The sequence below is a fragment of the Cololabis saira genome, chromosome 1 (assembly GCF_033807715.1).
Source record: "Cololabis saira isolate AMF1-May2022 chromosome 1, fColSai1.1, whole genome shotgun sequence".
Classification (NCBI taxonomy): domain Eukaryota; kingdom Metazoa; phylum Chordata; class Actinopteri; order Beloniformes; family Belonidae; genus Cololabis; species Cololabis saira.
Window position 1 is genome coordinate 26,535,679 of NC_084587.1, and position 19,254 is coordinate 26,554,932.

The following is a 19,254-nucleotide window of genomic DNA, read 5'->3' on the forward strand; positions in this document are numbered from 1 at the left end:
GATACCAAAAAGGAATGGGGATCTTTTTTTCCGAGTCTAGATTTGGGAATTTAGAGAACCATCCGATTGGATGACGTAAGTGTTTCGACTGAGGTATTGAGATGATGTTTACACTAAGCTGTGATGCCACCCCAGTTAGAACCTTAAAAACAAGCAATGGTAATGAAAAACATTTATAAAAAAGACAGCGAGCCAACAGAGTGACTCCAGAACTAAAATACTCATATTTTCTTATTCCAGTTAGGAGCTGAGCTGCAGCATTTTGGTGTAACTGGAAACGATGAAGATGCCATCGTTCTCATCATTATCTGAGTCGCAAGGATAGATAGATAATTTAAAAGAACAAGAAGAGTCTGATTTATGTCTATTATTGGCTGAGATGGGATAAACTCGTTATATTTGCATTTTCCTATGCCAAAGATGAATGTGTTTGTTTTTTTTCAAAACAATGAGCCTAGGCTTTTCATATTCATAAAACGTTAGCATTCAATAGGACCCATAATTAGTTATAATGCTCCTTTCTAAAATCTCACCATAACTGGACATTGCACATCGCTGTTAACAGATTTTTTGCAGTTATTTTGTCATTCCTCTCAAATGTGGTTGTCAGTTTTCTGCCAAATTACACGCCCAACTTGTGTTTTTCAGAGATAAACTCAAAGTTTTAGGAGAGTCAAACCAAAAACCCAGTTGGCCTGCTTCACTCATTTCCGCAACAGTTTCATTATGTTTGTAGTTATTGCTCTGTTGGAATACCCAACTCAAACAACTGCCTATTGTGTAGGATATACTGTTTACATCACACTCACCACTCACAAAATACAGCCAAATGTGGACACATGATAATTTAATTGTGTCCTTCCTTAAATAAAAATGATGAAGCATGTAAAATTATATTTAAAAATTATATTCAGCTAAATATGTAGATGAATGGAAATGCAATCTACACTTTATGTTGCCATTTAACTTGGTGACATCTACATTCAGACCAGATTATTAACATTTTCTGCAGTAATGGTCAGCTTTGCAGTGGTTTTGATGGCAGCAAGTACTAGTTCACTGGCAGTATGTTTGATAAGTCAACAGTATTGCTGCGTTTAAAAGAGAATGCAGGCATTTTTTGGCCCAGCATGATCCCAATACCACAAACTTGTCATTATGTAAAAAGAAGTAAAAGCCCTGGAAAAGTTTTTGAACTTTAGATACATGCAAAAAAAAACCAACATGTTTAAAGTTATTTTTTGCAGAATAGTCAAGTATCCACAGGTTGTCAAAACTGAGAGTCTTCCTCTGACAGTGAATTTATAAAAAAAATGGATGATAAAAATCAGCTAGAAAAATGACATTTCAAGTGAATTGTGTGAGCTGTTCCCCTTACTGTGTGGATATGGAAAAATGTCACTCATTTATGCAATACCTTGTATATCAACACTAAAAAATTATTCAATTTATTAAGTGAAATTAAAATTATGAAACACTATATAAAAGTTATTGAACGAAAGTTTTACATAATATTCTAATTATAAATGACTAAGTCAAGTTATGATTTGCTCTGTTATGTGAAAGTTATAATTTCATCAAAATAAAAGCAATTTGAACTTAAAACTTTAAAAGTCTGCAATATCATTTTTTTAAGGATTTGATTTGATTTATTTTGTACATGTAAAAAACAACAATTCAAGAGAAGATAAGAAACAAAACAACAAAACAAAGAATGTCATACATTAACACTTGATATCTTAATTTACGTGCAAAAAGAAGTAGGAAGAAGTGTAAATTTATTTAATCCTACCCCCATTCACTAATCATTTAACCCGTATTTATAAATACTCACACACTGGATGGAACATTAAATACGTTATTGCCAAAGAACATGAACCAGTATTTTCCGTGAGTGTCTGGAGGTCTAACTTACTTTAAGAGCCTGAACTTAAGGGGGTATTTATGGTTTAAATCGTGGGTTTGATGTGTACAGCAGGGGGGCGTGCTGGGCGGTGGGTGTGCAGCCCGGGCCAAGTGGGTGGCTGGAGTCTCACATCTCGCGAGAAGAGCTGGCTCACTGCGCCGAGACCGCTACAGGCTGATTTATGGTTCCGCGTTACACCAACGCAGAGGCTCTGCGTCGATTTAACGCAGAACCATAATTCAGGCTTGCGGCTCTCCTGTCCGAGCACGCCCGTTCTCCTCACATCCCCGCCAGCCAGGCTGACAGACGCACGGGCGGGACACCGAACCGAGCCGACCGGCACCATGGCTCTCCTGCACCCGGTGAGATGAAATTCACATTTACCGAGTTTTTTTTCTTTACACAGCTTAAATGGTTCAGAGGGACTCAAGAAAATAAAAGGGGCTGAATCTGGTTTTATGTTTCTCAGAGAATATGTCGAGGAGAATTGCAGAGACAAAAAAATAGAATAAGAAAAAAACATATTTATGGTAAAAAAATGTGCAGTGTTTCTGTCGTCGGCTGCCCGTGGAAAAGAAAAGAAGTCCAAATGATCCTGGCGTGACAGAAAGACGGTGTACGCGGTAGTGAAAGGACGCATTGTAGCCAAAACCTGTTTACTGTATAAATTAAGGTTATTTCCACCGACGAGGTCAGAAAAGATGATGAGAGGTCCCCCCGAGGACAGAAGAGGCTCTTGAGTCTCACCTGAAAGAAAACCGTCTAACACATACAGACACCTATTCAGGAATGATAATAATCATAATAATAATAAAAAAACACCAACAAATAACAAACAATTAAACAAAAATCAAACAAAAAAGTATGGTTTTGTTCAAAACAGGTCAAATAAATAAATATGATTAATTAGAAAGATTTTGAAGTTTTCACAGAAGTCTCTATTTTAAATCCACGCAGACGCACGTGCTTGTGCGCGCGCGCGCGTGTATAACGCGTGGCAAGAAAGAGCAAAGCTCGTGGATTTAAATTTATTCAAACAGAATTTATCCAGTTCGCCTGCAGTGGAGCTTTTCTGTGCTTGAAAACCCTCAAAATAACCAACAGTTCCCTCTTTCACAACCCCAGGGCTCTCTTGCTTTTCTCACTTTTCTCCGTGTTTTTTTTTTTTTTTTTCCTTTTTCTTCCTTTACTTTGACCGTCGTTTCCCCCTCCCACTTTCCCCCCGACCGCAGATGTTTTTATGAGACAGACAATGAGGGGTGGAAAACCTCCTGCCCGCTCTGATCAGAAGCCGCCCCCCCTCCAACCAGTCCAGCCTCGTTTGTTCACATCTCCGTGACAGCTGAGCGTCCCGGGTGGAGCTGCGGTTCCCACGGCCCCTGATTCAGCACTGAAACACGACCACCGTGCATGCTGTGATGGGCCTGGCTATCTTGTAGCTAAAAATGGGGAAATCCTTCTCTTTATACCAGTGGCGTCAATTCAGTCAAAGCTAAGGTATGGCAAGGTTACGAGTCTCAGAACTTAACTAGAGTATCAATCAACACGTCCAGCAAATACTCATCACAGAAGTCTGCTATGTAGCATATCTGTGTGGCAAGAAAACTGGAACTTTTTCAAATGCAGTGTCGCTCACACTGCAAAAACTCAAAAACTTACCAGGAATATTTGTCTTATTTCTAGTTAAAATGTCAAATTTGTCATTTTTAGTCTCATTACACTTAAAACAAGAGTCATCGCCAGAAAAATAACTTATTTGACCATTTTCACCTGTTTCATGTAAATTTTCAATTGAAATAAGTAGAGAAATCTGCCAGTGGGACAAGATTTATCTTCTCATTACAAGCAAAAAAAAATGTTCTACTTATTTTAAGTGAAAATCTACTTGAAACAGGTGAAAATGTTTTTGAGTTTTGTCTTAAATATAATGAGATTTTTTTTTACTAAAAATTAGACATTTTAACTAGAAATAAGACAAATATTCTTGTTAAGATTTTGAGTTTTTACAGTGTAATAACTAGTGAAATCGATCATGTTGTTCTGATTTGCATTTGTAGTTATTTTATATGTATTAAATAATAGAATAATCAATACAAATAGACAGAGTAATTCCATAAATGTATTTAAAAAACAAACATTTACATTTTCCCTTGAAGCCAAGGTGTGGCGGCTGCCATACCTTGCCATACCCAATTGACGCCCCTGCTTTATACAAGAACTGTTAGAAGTCAGAGGGTTTTTTTCTGCAGCCTTGGCTCCTCTAGTCACCTGTAATTATACAACTCTTTGTAAATATCAGTAAATCTACACAACTGATTTTATTGCTAGTTTGAAATCTGATTTAGTCATTGCACAAGTCTTATTCTTACTAAGCCAGAAAATGTAACAATTTAAAAGCTTAACTATTAAGGACTTATTATACATTTAGACACATGCAAAAACGTGGACCCACCCTTTTAACCCTGTGTTGTTGGGTTTTTTTTTTATGGAAAAAGATTTTTTTTCACTTGATTGTAGTGGGTCTAAATATTATGCAAACATAACTTCTAACAAAAAACAAAAAAACAAACAATACTAATATAATACTTTTTGTGTGTATGTGTCGGCGTATATATTAATGGTTAATACCAAGTTTGGTCAAACCTAAAGCATATATATGCATTATAATATATAATCTAATCTATAATGCTTTTTAAAACGGGGGGGTGATAATATAATACTAAGTACAAACTAAATCCATCTTTAGGCACAGTCATTTGGGGCCAGTCCCAATACACCCCCTAGCCCTACTTTTCAGCCCTACCCCTAAATTTTGCGCGTTCCCGTGAGGGTAGTGGTGTCCCAATTCCTCTTTGCATGTAGGGGTAGTGGGCATAACGAGGGCTGGGGGGTATGAATCTAGCTCTTAAAAGCTAGGGATTTCAGATGCTGACTCGCTGACCGAGGGCCAGAAAAATTTCCCAGATTGCTTTACGTCATCATTTGCAGACTGAATCAAACAAAAAAACATGGCAGACATTTTCTAATTTTTAGTGAATAAAATCAATATTTTGAGTTAGTTTCTGCATAAAAATGCGTTTTGATTACATTTCTAGCGAGAAATATATATTTTACTTTCATAATATTTACTCAGTGAATGTACATAATCACTCGCTTGCTCGTTGTTGCGTTGTATCTTCAGATCTTGCCAGAATAAAGGCTGATTTATGGTTCTGCGTTACACCAACGCAGAGCCTACGGCGTAGGTTACGCGGCGACGCGTGCCGTACGGTGGCTTCATTTTTAGGGTGAAGTGGTAGTGGGTGAGGGCTAGTGGTAATGAGTGAGGGCTAGTGGTAGAACGTAGGGTGAACATTGGGATTGGCCCTTGACGTTCTCTGCGACCAGTCCCTCAGATGTACAGTGTTGCTTCACTTTATTGAGATTTTAGAGCATTTGCTTGTGAACAACTCTCTTACAGTTCAGCCAAAGCATTTTAATCAGGTTGAGGTCTGGGCGTGGACTCGTCGTGGACTAGGTCATTCCAAAACCCTGATTATTTTCTAGAGGTTGCACCAGGTGGTGGGCTGGTGGGATCTGATGCTTTTCATCTGATTGGCCCTGAAGTGAGGCTACTGACAGATGGCCTTTTCAGTTCTTGCAAGCCGTTCCGGAAATGCATTACATGCACTGCCTTGAAATCTATTTGTTTTATTTATTTTAGAGAGGAGGAGTGCAGTAAATGCATTAGCATAGAAGCTTAGACTACTAAAACATTCAACTTTTTGTTGGTAAACAGCACACCGGCAAACTTGTGTGGAAGTTTTTCACCGAGCTCAGAACAGCAAAGGAAGTACATTGTGAGGAAAAAAAGAGTCTGTAGTAAAACAACCAAACTATTGAGGGCCACCAAACCTAATCCAACACTTAAAACAACATCACCGTGTTATGAAGTTAGAAAAGGTTAAGCTACTTTAGACCGGCAGCAGGCACAGTTATTTTTTTAGCTGCCGAAGAAGTAAATGTACACGTTGACTAAAGCTCAAAGTAAGAGAGTAAACTGGAATTGGCCAAAATTGGTGTTGGCAGATGAGACTTAAAGGAAATTGTAATTGATACATCTTTTTTCTTTTCTTTTTCATCCATCCTGATTTAGATGTGCTGGTGTGCTTTAGATTATTGTCCTGTTTTATGACCCAGTTTTTATCTAACTTAAGCTGTCAGACAGATGGCCCAACATTCATTTCCACTGCCATGTTTTCCACTGGATCTGAAGTGTTTCTGCTGAAATACTCTGTTCAGCTTTCATCAAACAGGAACTTTGAAGGTCCTTTTGGTGTTACAGTTCTCTCATAAGTTATTTTTCCCCCAAATTATATCAAGCTCAAAAGGACATGGCGTTTTGGTAAATAAATCAATTTAGGGTGGTTTGAGAATATTGGTTTAGCTAGAAAGCAGAAACTACAGTTGTAGCTCAAATGCTTTCAAGCTGTTTTATCTCATTCATTTGGCTCAGATGCCAAGGAAAAATTACTAAGTGCTCACTGCTCCTGCAAGTCTCTATTACTGGGGAAGTGGCGGTTCAGACTTCTATCATGCTCAACATGATACGTTTATGTTTTTAGGCCCAGTTTTGTAAGATTACTGCTGCAAATTGTTATTTCAGACAACATAGCATGTTAAGTTCAACCAAAGGATGAGAAGACAAGTTTAATTTTTGGTCTACTTCTTCCTAGAAATATTCCAGGAGAGTAATAATCCAAATGAATAAAAACAAACAAATCCAAGAGAAAAAAAACGCTTTACTGTCCACAGTAACAAACAGCGCCTGTAGCCGCTGTATAATATATGTCAAGTGAAATCTTTCCATGAAAACAGACCTTCTTCCTGTGTTTATGTTTTAGTAAATATGGCATGAGTCTGCTTCTGGCGTTTTTTTTTTTTTTTAAACAATGGTCTACATTTGGTAGACTTCACATTGACTGTAAAAAACCCCCGAAAAAAACAGGATCTTAGTGTCACTTCCTTTTTTTTTTAAAATTGCAGCTGCCAAGCAGGAAACATCTCCTTCCGTGATGGATTGCCACCATGGGCCGGATGTGACGACTCCCTTTTGTTTATTTTACCAATCACAACTTTTGATGCTGAATAATCATGGGAACATGGCGGGACCTACGAGTGGCTTTCATCCTGGGCTCTTTATTCATGGTCCTGCTCATCATTGTCTACTGGGATGATGTTGGGGGCTTCAGCCTCCACCCATTTCAAGATCTGAAACAAGAGTCTCTTCAGATTACGACAGCCACTTCACCGCTTGCGTCCACCGGCCGAGCACAGACCAGTTCTTCTTTCAACCTCTCCACCCCCACCACTTCCAGCACTACACTTATATCAAAAGGAGCATCTCAGAAACGTGCAGAGGAGGAGCAAAAGAAGCAATCCAGGGAAGATGTGGAGGAGAAGATCACTCCCAGTACTGTTGGCGATAGGGAGCAGGAGTTGAGGAAGCAGAGGATCACTGACGTGTGCTCAGGAAAGAACAACTTTGAATTCCCTGAAATGACTCGAGCATTTGAACAAATCCCCTACAGGGAGCTGGATCACATGATAGTGGATGATACACACCAGATTATCTACTGCTATGTTCCCAAGGTACAACTTAATTCATGTGTGATCATATTGTATACATACATTGTAGCATATATGTATAAAATACTATGTAGTGCTAAGAGTAGTTAGATGAGCAGATCCTAAATCACAGTGCTTCATTCAGGTCCTCCCAAGCTAGCCTCCGGACAAATGCACGTTCATTCTTTTTTCTCTCTCTCTCTCTGCTTTTCTGTGCTCAGGTAGCATGCACCAACTGGAAAAGGGTCATGGTGGTTCTGTCTCAGTCTCTCATCTCACCGTCAGGAAAACCGTACACTGACCCCGAAGCTGTGCCCGCTGACCTTGTCCACAACTCCTCCATCCACCTCACATTCGCCAAGTAGGAAATATGCACATGTGCACAGTTTTTTAGCTTATATTATTCATTCAATGTGCTTTTTTGGTGAAAGCCACAGCCAGGGATGCTTTAGAGTGGTAGAAAGGTGTTTGGATATCAGCTTGACTTCATACATGCCCTATTGACTTCATTTTAAAGGAAGCCTCTAGTGTTGTTTAAGAAAATGTGGGAAATTACTGAGTGACTCTGTTATGAGAGACGATTACAACACCTGAACATCTGTCAAGGATGATTAGATTTTACACTTCAGATGGTGAAGTAGCAAATGAAGGTAAGGATGCTTCTGAACGGCCTTTCACAACCAGAACTAAAAAGATAGTTGTAAGTATTGCTCCAAAAGAGTCCACAACACACTAAGAATAATTTTATGAATTAAAGGTAAAAAAAATAGATACCCAATCAAAATGCAGAGATAAAATTACAATTAAAATATACATTTTTCTAAGACATGCTACCATCAGTCTTGTCTATTTGTGAGGAACCAGAGCAGCCTCCCCACGTACAAGGGGACAAGGCAAAACTGGACCTGGGTGATGAGGTGTTAAAAAAAAACCTTGCAGAGCGTAGAATGCCAAAAAAACAAGGCTTTTTATTTGATGTAAAAAAAAAAAAAAAAAACACGTACAGGCGGAGGGCAAAATCAGCATTCCAAAAAAAGAAGGCACAATGGGGCATAGCCGCCCAACAAGCTTCCTCCATTCAGCAGACCCCCTTCTGGTATGCAGCTGCTGTTTATAAACCCAGGCAGGGTGGAGAGGTTGATTGGACACAGGTGTGCCACAATCAGCAGAACCAGGCACACCTGCGTGCTGCTCCCCCGCAGACCACGCCCAATCCTCCACTCTGCCACACACATTAAAAAAAAGTTCTCACACTATTACAATCGCTAAAATATCATCAAACCTGTCTTAACTCGTATTTAAAATATGAAGATAATTTATCCTTAAATGAAAGAGATTCTCCTTGTGTGGTTGTAGAATTTCAAAAAACATTTGAAAAGACTTAAATCGTGACTACTGAAACAATTGATTTCCCTTTGGGCATTAATAAGGTATTTTGAATTGAACTTGAATTAAACTGAATATACCTCTAGTTTTCTTTCCTTTGTCTGTGAGACGTACAGCAGCAGGTCATCATAGTCCGTTTTGAAGCCAGAGCACTTGATGCTCACGTTATTATATTGTTGTCGTTCTTGCTGTAAATGTACTTTAATCTGCAACTGCAAGCTCATCTGCTACGACCCAGTGACCTCACCTTAATTAGGTTGCTCTGAAGTGGGGAAGTCCATCTGGAGGAGGATCCAATAAATGCCTTCAAAGTTAATATAAGATTGGGGAGGAGGTTTTTAGGAGCTCATGATGAAACTGGAACCACAAGATAAAGTCCCAAATGGTACCAGGGTTTCACGGCATAACACCAAAGAGGAAACTTTAAAGATAATCTACTATGAACAAAGTATAAATGAAATGTTTTAATTTTGTGATGAAACTGATGTATGAAGGCAGTTATTCTGATGCAATGAAAAACTGTAACAACAGTAATTATTGCTTGTTTTCATGACAAAGTAATGGGAATTTTAATGTTTATAAAGTGGCCGGCTTGCTATTTAATGGTGATGTTTTGGGTCTCTGGTTTAGAACAAAGTGTTCAAGACTAATTAGAAGCGGAGCTTTCATATACACACAAAAATCAGCATCACTGTGAAACAAAGAGAAGAGGGGGAAAAAAGAATGTGGCTTTATATAATTTGACCTCTTTCTGTAAAAGTTTTACAATAGTGAATGACAGAATGTGAAAATGCTTGTGCAGAATGGCAGAAACGGTGTTAAACTGGATCAAATTGCAGCATTCAAGAAAATGTATTACCATACTAAGTAAAAGTATGAAGCTGCATCTTACCCATTCCATCTTCACAAATGATTTTTAAATAATATTTTCCAGACAAGCTTTGTAACATTCTTGTACTAAACCCAGTGTGCTTTACTGCTGTATGAGCTTCATAGATCTCATTTTAGAATGGACTTGGTTTCTGTGTTTTTTCCTGTTTTTGAAGCCAACTTTATTATTAGCAGTTGCAAATGTAATACTCCCCAAATCCTTCCTCTAGGGAAAAGTCAATAAATACAGACGGTAGTGCATTTTCTTTGTGCAAAAGTAACATCTGGAAGAGAAAGCATGTATTGTATCTTAGAGTTTTTAACAAGATTTAAAAAAAATTCTGCATCATCTTCAGAAATCAAGACTGACCAAAATATAAAAATTACTTTTATTTGAGTAATTCACCTCCTCAACTTCTTTGGAAAAACGTTCAATTGTCATAAAAGTGTGTTTTTCAAGTTTCCTTTCTTTTCTAACTCAGATTTTATACTATTGTACTATCTATCTATCTATCTATCTATCTATCTATCTATCTATCTATCTATCTATCTATCTATCTATCTATCTATCTATCTATCTATCTATCTATCTATCTATCTATCTATCTATCTATCTATCTATCTATCTATCTATCTATCTCACTGCGATTCAACAGGAGACTAAAGACGCACCTAAATAGGAAGGAAAAGCATCCAACATGTCTCAGTCACAGGATGAATCTGTAACAGATGCTAATAACAGCCCCAATCTGACCATGTTGAAGTATATCTTCCTACTTTAGACTTCAAGAAAATACTGTATGTAGTCTTGGTTCTGATTATTTTGTTGCATTAACTAATATGAAGTTTCATGACTTTGCTTGTCCGATGGTGAAGTAATGCGTCCTTCATCACACTGTGATGTGGAGTTATACTGAAGCTGTGTTTGGCCATCCGTGGCTGAACTATTTAGTGTGAGTTATTTAGCGGGCGAGTTGGCGGAGAGAGTGGAAACGACAGGCGGAGCTTGGTGCTGCAGCACAGACAGACCTTTCTCTGCCCCTCGGGAGGTGAACTTGGGTTTTTCTGTTTGTATCGTTATACAAGACATTTTCTTTCCCCTTCATTTATCTAACTGAAAGTTCTCAGCGTTCTATCAGACAAAACAGCTGAAGGAATTTTGACCTGGAAAACTTAAAAAATGAGAGGAGAAGACAGTAACAAATTCAAAATTCAATTAAAAAATACTTAATTAGTCTCCGACAAAGGGAAATTAATTAACCCCAACAGAGGAGCTTTCAATATCTTTTGTTTGTTTATCTTGGCAGGTTTTGGAGACATTATGGTTCATTGTCCCGCCACCTGATGGCAGTCAAGCTCCAGCACTACACTAAGTTTCTGTTTGTACGAGACCCTTTTGTGCGCCTTATCTCTGCATTCAGGAACAAGTTTGGAAGGTATGTATCTCATGTGCATGAAAACTGGTTTAAGGAAAAGAACTGTACTGAAGATGTGACTACAGAGCAGTCCTATCTCTTATTTAATGGATTGTTAAAACGTGTACATCTGTTTGTGTGTTGAGGCCGAACGAGGACTTCTACAGGCACTTTGGTTCGATTATGCTGCACCGCTACGGTAATGTGTCTGGGAGTTTGCCAGCGACGGCTGCTGAAGCGTTTGCAGCAGGAGTCAAACCAACATTTCAGCAGTTTATCACATATCTGCTAGATCCGGAGACGGAGAGGGAGAGCATCTTCAATGAACACTGGCGACAGGTACTTCTCTTAGATACAGGTGTGCTACTGACACATTGTATTTACTTTATTTTAAAAAGATAAAAAAAAATAATATTAGTTATCATTTATGAATGAATGAATGAATGAATGAATGAATGAATGAATGAATGAATGAATGAATGAATGAATGAATGAATTGTTTATTTCGGTTACATTACATTATTTTCAATTCAAACTGTGTGTGTGTGTGTGTGTGTGTGTGTGTGTGTGTGTGTGTGTGTGTGTGTGTGTGTGTGTGTGTGTGTGTGTGTGTGTGTGTGTGTGTGTGTGTGTGTGTGTGTGTGTGTGTGTGCGTGTGTGTGTGTGTGTGTGTGTAAATGACAAAACACTTTCATACAAGTTTACACTCATCAGTTTCACACAAAAAAATAATAATAAACTCTAACCGAAAAAGGAATAGGCTGAAGCCAAAGCTTATATTTGCCTACCTTGTACTTTCCAACAGAAAACCCAGATTATCTGCAATATGAAAAGAAACAAAAAGAGAAATTTCCCTTTAAATTGTTCTGCTTAACCAAATTATACTCCAATCATTTAGCATTGTAATCCTTAATTATTTTACTTTTCAATATTTTTTTTAAATTCAACAGAGATTTACACAGTTTCACTTCATCACTAAGTTGATTCCATAATTTGACTCCCAAAAATGAAACACATCTATATTTAACATTAGTCCTCACACGACATCTTTCAAAGACCCACAGCCTTCTTAAATTATAATTTGTTTCTCTTAATTTAAAGAAATGCTGAAAACAAGCAGGAAGGCTATTATTCTTAACTCGAAACAAAATTTCTAATGTTTTTAAATATACAATATCTATGAATTTTAATATGCATGACTCTACAAATAATTTATTAGTAGTGTCACGATAAGAAACTTTATTTATTATTCTTACAGCTCTTTTCTGGAGTTTAACTATAGGGTCTATATAAGTTCTATACGTATTGCCCCAAACCTCCACACAATATGACATGTATGGCATGATAAGAGAGAAATACAGTATGTGCAGACATTTTTTATCCAACAGATCCCTTGTTTTGTAAATTATACCAATAGATTTAGACAATTTCTGCTTAATATAATCTATATGTGGCTTCCAACAAAGTTTAATAACATAACTACTTTGAATTCTGTCTTTGTCTCTATCAGTAAACCAGCTGAATAGGAATTGCAACCTTTTAATGTGGAGAAATGGCATCAGAACCAAGGAAGAATGCCAGAAGGCCATCTTTTATTTAAAACACTGAAAGGCTTTATCACCATTCAACAGTATCTGGGGAATGCTTTTTAAAATTGGAACTGCAATGATTTTCAAAAAACTTCTCAGAATGTGCTTCAGCTGTATCCAGAGCACTCTCTGGCAGGCTACGATTTACGTCACCATCAGAATATCAACATTATGTTTTGTTCGCTGAGAGATGGAACAGCAGTTTTATAACACACAGAAATGTCCATAAATTGAAAAAGAGGATGAGCAGTGCTTCTAAACTGTTCAGAAAGAGAAACATGAAAAACACTTGGGGTTGGTCGGGACATCCTGGTATAAAAAAAAAAGATAATACTCCTATTTACTGGTTAATGATGTTTTGAGATTTATGGCAGTAAGACAAGTCTATAAATAAGTAGATGACTGTATCATATTCCCAGTGAAACTACTGCAGGGGGAATGTTTAAGCACTTCATACTTCAGAAACCTCCTCCTCCACCCACCCATCCATCCATCCATCCATCCATCATCTATCCATCCATCCATCCATCCATCCATCCATCCATCCATCCATCCATCCATCCACCCATCCATCCACCCATCTACCCATCCATCCATCCATCCATCCATCCATCCATCTAGATTATCCCAGTTCTCTTTGGGCAAAAGGGTTTCATCCTGGACAGATTGCCAGCCCACCTCAGTGCCACATATAGAACAACTACACATGTACTTGCTGCTATTGGTATTTTATATTCATAATTTGACTTAACATATGTATTTTTGGACTTTAAGAGGAAGCTGGAGTATACAGAGAAAACGCACAAAAGCACAGGGAGAACATGCAAACTCCACACAAAAAAACCCCAACCAGAAACTTCCTTACTGTGAGGCAACAGTGGAAACCACTAAGCCACTGTGCTGCCCTCCTGCTCCACACTGGAGTTAAACTGAATTGAGTTAAGTGATAATTTTTTAATCCTCAAGAGCTGTCAGTGTGAATTATTTAGGAGTCTAAAGAAGAAAGCAGGCGTGGTTGAAATGCCCACAGATCATCACAAATTAAGTGGAGTTTTTTTGTTTGTTGTCTGGCAACAACTACAATGATGATTTAACATCTGCAAGTAACACAAGTGTATTCTTTCACTGGACAGCATTGTGGGACGCTTGTATCCAACAGTGCAACGTAGGGGGTACAGAGGTGCTCCTTCAGAGTCAGACGTCCAGGATTACATCTTCGGTTCTGTCAGAAGTCTTTGGTCCATTTCTATCATACAAAATCAATACAGGGAGATGCTGAAGTCCAGAAAATTCACCTGTTGCCACTTAATAGAAAACATGATATTCCCACTTTCTCCTATCCAAGCTACAAGCTCATCCATCCCACCTCCAAGCAATCTCCCACAAAACATGATGCATGTGGTGGGGGGTGGTCAAAACCTCTTCCGGTTTGCTCTCAATTTTTCTTACGCTCAAAATACTTGACCTCTCCTCTTTCACTCATCTACATTTAAGGTCTTTTCTGGTAATAAGCTGGTCTTTGGAAAACCCAATCTGCTGCCTCAACTTGTAAACAGCTTTCTGTTGTCATGGCTACTCTCATCATAACAAATGTTAAGATGTGCTAGAATTACCGACAGAAATCCTCCAGGCAGAACAGGATCCAGCATGAAAGGAAATGTCTAAAAAACAAATCATAGTTTTAAAAAACAAACTCTTAAGAAGATGAAACACAGTGTGACAGAAGCGCTGCAACAGTAATCACATGAGCTGCATCACAGTATAATTTTTTATCCTGCAAACTGCAGGATAAACCCCAGCCCCCATCAAACCTTTAAAAGAACTACTTGAAAACCAAACAAAAGCAGTTTTCCAACTCTGAAGGTGTAAGAGTATAATATCATGCGGCGTAACATGGCTTATCATGTTTGGATTGCATTTGGAGAATATTCTCCATATTATAATTCATGATAATAAATATAACATTTTCTGTGTTTTGAGAGCATATATTTGGGGTTTAAAATGCATATCAGCTGAAAAACTCCAGCCTGCAAACTTGTCCCTTTGTTGAAGCCACCTAACTTAAAAATATGTAATTATGTGAGTAGTGTAGATTTGCAAGGCACTGTGACACCACAGGCCCAGATCAGCTTTCCCATCTTTATCTCCACCAAAATTCAAAGCATGCTGCATTCAGTCTCGCTCGGACATGAGGAGCTCCAAGCTGTAACTCTGATTTCATAACAGGTGCACCCTCAGCAGAGGGAGTGGAGCTGAGCTGTTAACTTCTCCCCTTCAAATGGACCACTGTGAGCAGAAAGTAAAAACATCATACAAGGAGAGCTTTTATTCTGTATTTCTGGGGTATTTTTTGGTAAAAAAGATGTCACAGACATCTCATTAAAACTACCAACAATTATGTCAACTTTTAAAAATGGGGATATTACGTAGTATATGAAGTAAAAGTTAGTTGAACCATATACTAAGAAATTCTGAAATATATTTTTTCTAGAGATTTTTTTTTTTTAATTTTCCATCCAGTAGTAATGCTATTATCATTTGTAATGAAAAAAGAAATGTTTCATATGTGCTAAACTGCTTGTTTTGAGTCTGAATGCTTCCCAGAAAAAAGTATGTGTTTGACTTGGTTTCTGATATCTATTTATATAGTACAAAAAAGGAAATATACATTTACTTGTATTTTTTGTGTCTTTTAAAAAAATCAATAAGTTGCTCCCATGTGCAAACAATGTTCCCATTCTCATGGTTACTCATGGTAACAGATGTTGAAAAGTGTTGGAATTACCAGCAGAAAACCTTTAAGAAGAGCACCATCCAAACCATGTGCAAAAAAGGAAAAAGGTACAGCATGACAAGAGCTATTATGCCAGACTCCCATCAGATCCACACAGTTGTAGAACTCTTCATTCATTCATGAATGAATCTATCCAGATCAGGTCGCAGGGGCAGCAGGGAAGTCCAGACTTCCATCTCCCCTGCCACTTCGTCCAGCTCATTGGGGGGGATCCCAAGGCTTTTCCAGGCCAGAAACATCATCCTTCCAGTGTGTCCTGGGTCTCCCCCGGGGCCTCCTTCCAGCTGGACATACATGCCTGTAAAACCTCACCAGGGAGGTGTCCAGGAAGGATCCCTACCAGATGCCTGAACCACCTCATCTGGCTCCTCTCAATGTGGAAGAGCAGCAGCTCTACTCTGAGCCCCTTCCGCATGACCAAGCTTCTCGCCCTATCTCTAAGGCAGAGCTGGACCCCCTGTGGAGGAAGCTCCTTTCTCCCACTTGTATCTGCGATCTCATTCTTTCAGTCACAACCCACAGCTTGTGACCATAAATGAGGAATGAAACATAAACCGACTGGTAAATGAAGAGCTTTGGCTTTTGGTTCAGCTCCTTCTTTACCAGGACCGTTGCAGAGCCTCGATTGCTGTGGACGCCACATAGATAGATCTCCTGCTCCATTATTCCCTCACTTGTGAACAAGACCCCAAGATACTTGAACCCCTCCACTTTGGGCAGTATGTGATTGAAGAGGGCACTCCACCCTTTTCCGACTGAGGACCATGGTCTTGAATTTAAAAGTCCTGATTCGCATCCCAGCCACTTCACATTCGGCTACCAACCGCTCCAGTGGGAGTTGAAGGTCTTGGCCTGATGAAGCCAACAGAACCACGTCATCTGCAAAAAGAAGAGACCCAATTTTTGAGGGAACCGGACCCTCGACTGCACCTAGAAATTCTGTCCACGAAGTTAATGAACAGAATTGGTCACAAAGGGCAGCTTTGGCGGAGTCCAAGCCCCATGGGACACAACAATACCAACCTGAGGGTGCAGAGCTGGTCTAACGTTCAACAGCCAGGACAAAAACCACACTGGTCCTCCACAATCCAAGGTTTGACTATCTGGCGGACCCTCCTCCAGTACCCCTAAAAAGACCTTAATAGACCTAAATAAACCTTACCAGGAAGGCTGAGGAGCCATTCCCTGGTAACTGGAGCAGATACACCTCTGTCGCCCCGTCTTAAAGAGGGGGACCACCACCCCAATCTGCCATCACCTAGGAATGGGCGATATTTTACCGTTCACGATAAACCGTCAAAAAAAATTCCCCACGGTAAGAATTTGTCATCTCACGGTAAAAACGATAAATTCCCGTGGATGACGTTTTTGTGTAAAGCCTGATTTATGGTTCTATGTTAAATCGACGCACAACGTGAAGGAAGGAAGGAAGGAAGGAAGGAAGGAAGGAAGGAAGGAAGGAAGGAAGGAAGGAAGGAAGGAAGGAAGGAAGGAAGGAAGGAAGGAAGGAAGGAAGGAAGGAAGGAAGGAAGGAAGGAAGGAAGGAAGGAAATAAATAAATAAATAATTCCCATTGATGACGTTTAGTAGTATTAAGTATTCTTTTAGACCAGTGTTTTGGGGGCTCCAAAGACTGAATGTGGTGATAGATTTATAGTTACAAAGGTGGAGTTGAATTGGTATTTTTTTATTGTCATTTTTATCGTTATCGGGATAAATGCCAGAAATTATCGTGATAAAATTTTTAGTCCATACCGCCCATCCCTACCATCACCATATTCTTTCATGAATTACAAAAATCATGCACACGTATGGCAGAAAAAAATTCTAATATTAAACTTTAGGTCTCCTTTTTCTGTGTTGCAGGTTTACCGTTTGTGTCATCCCTGTCAGGTAAAGTACGATTTCATCGGACATCTTGAAACCCTGGAAACTGACACAAAGCACCTACTGAAGCTGTTGAAGGTGGATCATCTGCTACGTTTTCCTTCAGGGGCACAAAACCGCACAGCAGCCAGCTGGGAAAAGGACTGGTTTGCACAGATACCCATTACAACAAGGAGAGAACTGTATAAGTTGTATGGACCAGACTTTGAACTGTTCGGCTACCCTGAACCTGACGGCATACTCCAGCAGTAGACTATACCGAACCAAAGGCCTCGGCACCTCACTGTGTGAAGAGCCCATGTTTTGTCTGCCTGTTCACAGCCATCTCATGCATTTTCAGACAGGTCTGTGATGCTGTTTGTCTCAGTTATTTTCTTCATACCTCAAATGACAGAAGTGCCTGCCAGAAATATTTAAATTTTTTATCATTAAATATATGAAGCACATTTGTATACAAATTACAGTATCCAAGTCTGTTTTCCCCATGTAGAGGCACTTTGAATAGAGAATTGCGAACTGTTATGTATTTTGGTAAGTCATAGGTGAAGCACTGAAGCTTACGGTAAACTTTAAGGGAATTATGTTGCACAAAATAAAAGATTTGATAAATCTTTTGAGTTCATATAACTATAACTGTGTTATTTTGCAGATAAAAGTAGTGGTACTACACCGTGACAGACTAATCCATTCAGAATTTTATAGAAAGTCATCACTAGAAGTACTATTCAGTATAAGAAAATACATACATCCTCGGTATTTGCTTTGGCTTTGGATAAGTTTGTTCAGGCTGTAGGACTCTAAATTAGACCTCTGTTGCTAGTTCAACAGTTTAAGTCCTCAGTGGACTGGATATTTTTAACACCAACCTTGAAGAAAAAATGAAGGAAGACATTTTATATATGTCATATGCAGTACTCGAGTTGTAAAAAAAAAATCAGGGGGGATGGTGGATTTTATCATATGGGACAGATAATTTGTGCTGATTACAAATAATATAATATATTAAAAATAATAGCACTGACCAAAACACCTGCATAAATACTGCAGGAATGACATAGCAGCAGTTAAATGCAGCCTTCTGTAAGTTTAAATATCCACTTACATCAAATACATCAAAACACAACAATAAAAAACAGTTTTCTGAACTTATCAATATGACTCTGTCCTTCACAGGATAAGTAAAATGGATCACTGCAAAAACTCAAAATAAGAATATGTGTCCTATTTCTAGTTAAAATATCTCATTTTAGTAAAAAATCTTAGTACACTTAAAACAAAACTCATCAATGGAAAAAAAAAAAACAATTTTCACCTGTTTCAAGTAGATTTTCACTTGAAATAAGTAGAAAAATCTGCCAGTGGAACAAGATTTTTTTCCCTTGTAATGAGAAGATAAATCTTGTCCCACTGGCAGATTTTTCTACTTATTTCAAGTGAAAATTTACTCGAAACAGGTGAAAATTGTCAAATAAGTTATTTTTCTGGTGTTATTTTTCTGGTGATGACTCTAAATGTTGAAATAGCAGTAAAACCACATTCATTGATGAAATGACATAAGGGATGGAAAGGGGGGATGGCAGTTTTACAGCGGGGATGATTTTGACCATTTTTATTTCAGGGGGGATGCCATCTCCCCTCATCCCCCCTCAACTCGAGTACTGGTCATATGGTTGGTTCTTATGTAAACGTGCAATACCGTACTAAATTGCTTGCTTTTGTAGCTCTTTACTATGTTATTGTTTGAAAGGCACAGACGATTTTTTTGTCATTTCATTGTCATCTTACACATACAGATACCAC

The 19,254-nt window shown here is 38.6% G+C and overlaps 2 protein-coding genes across 2 annotated transcripts in view; one reads left to right on the forward strand and one right to left on the reverse strand.

Annotated features, from left to right (window-relative positions):
* Positions 1-19,254, reverse strand: part of brat1 (BRCA1-associated ATM activator 1) — a 507,632-nt gene that overhangs the window by 30,180 nt on the left and 458,198 nt on the right. The gene's annotated exons all lie outside the window — the stretch shown is intronic.
* On the forward strand, positions 2,166-18,041 carry LOC133441829 (carbohydrate sulfotransferase 12-like). Its single transcript, XM_061719505.1, has 6 exons — positions 2,166-2,268; positions 6,932-7,537; positions 7,735-7,874; positions 11,077-11,205; positions 11,331-11,523; positions 17,434-18,041. Exons 2-6 carry the CDS (start codon positions 7,040-7,042, stop codon positions 17,704-17,706), a joined length of 1,233 nt encoding a protein of 410 aa, XP_061575489.1. The 5' UTR covers positions 2,166-2,268; positions 6,932-7,039; the 3' UTR covers positions 17,707-18,041.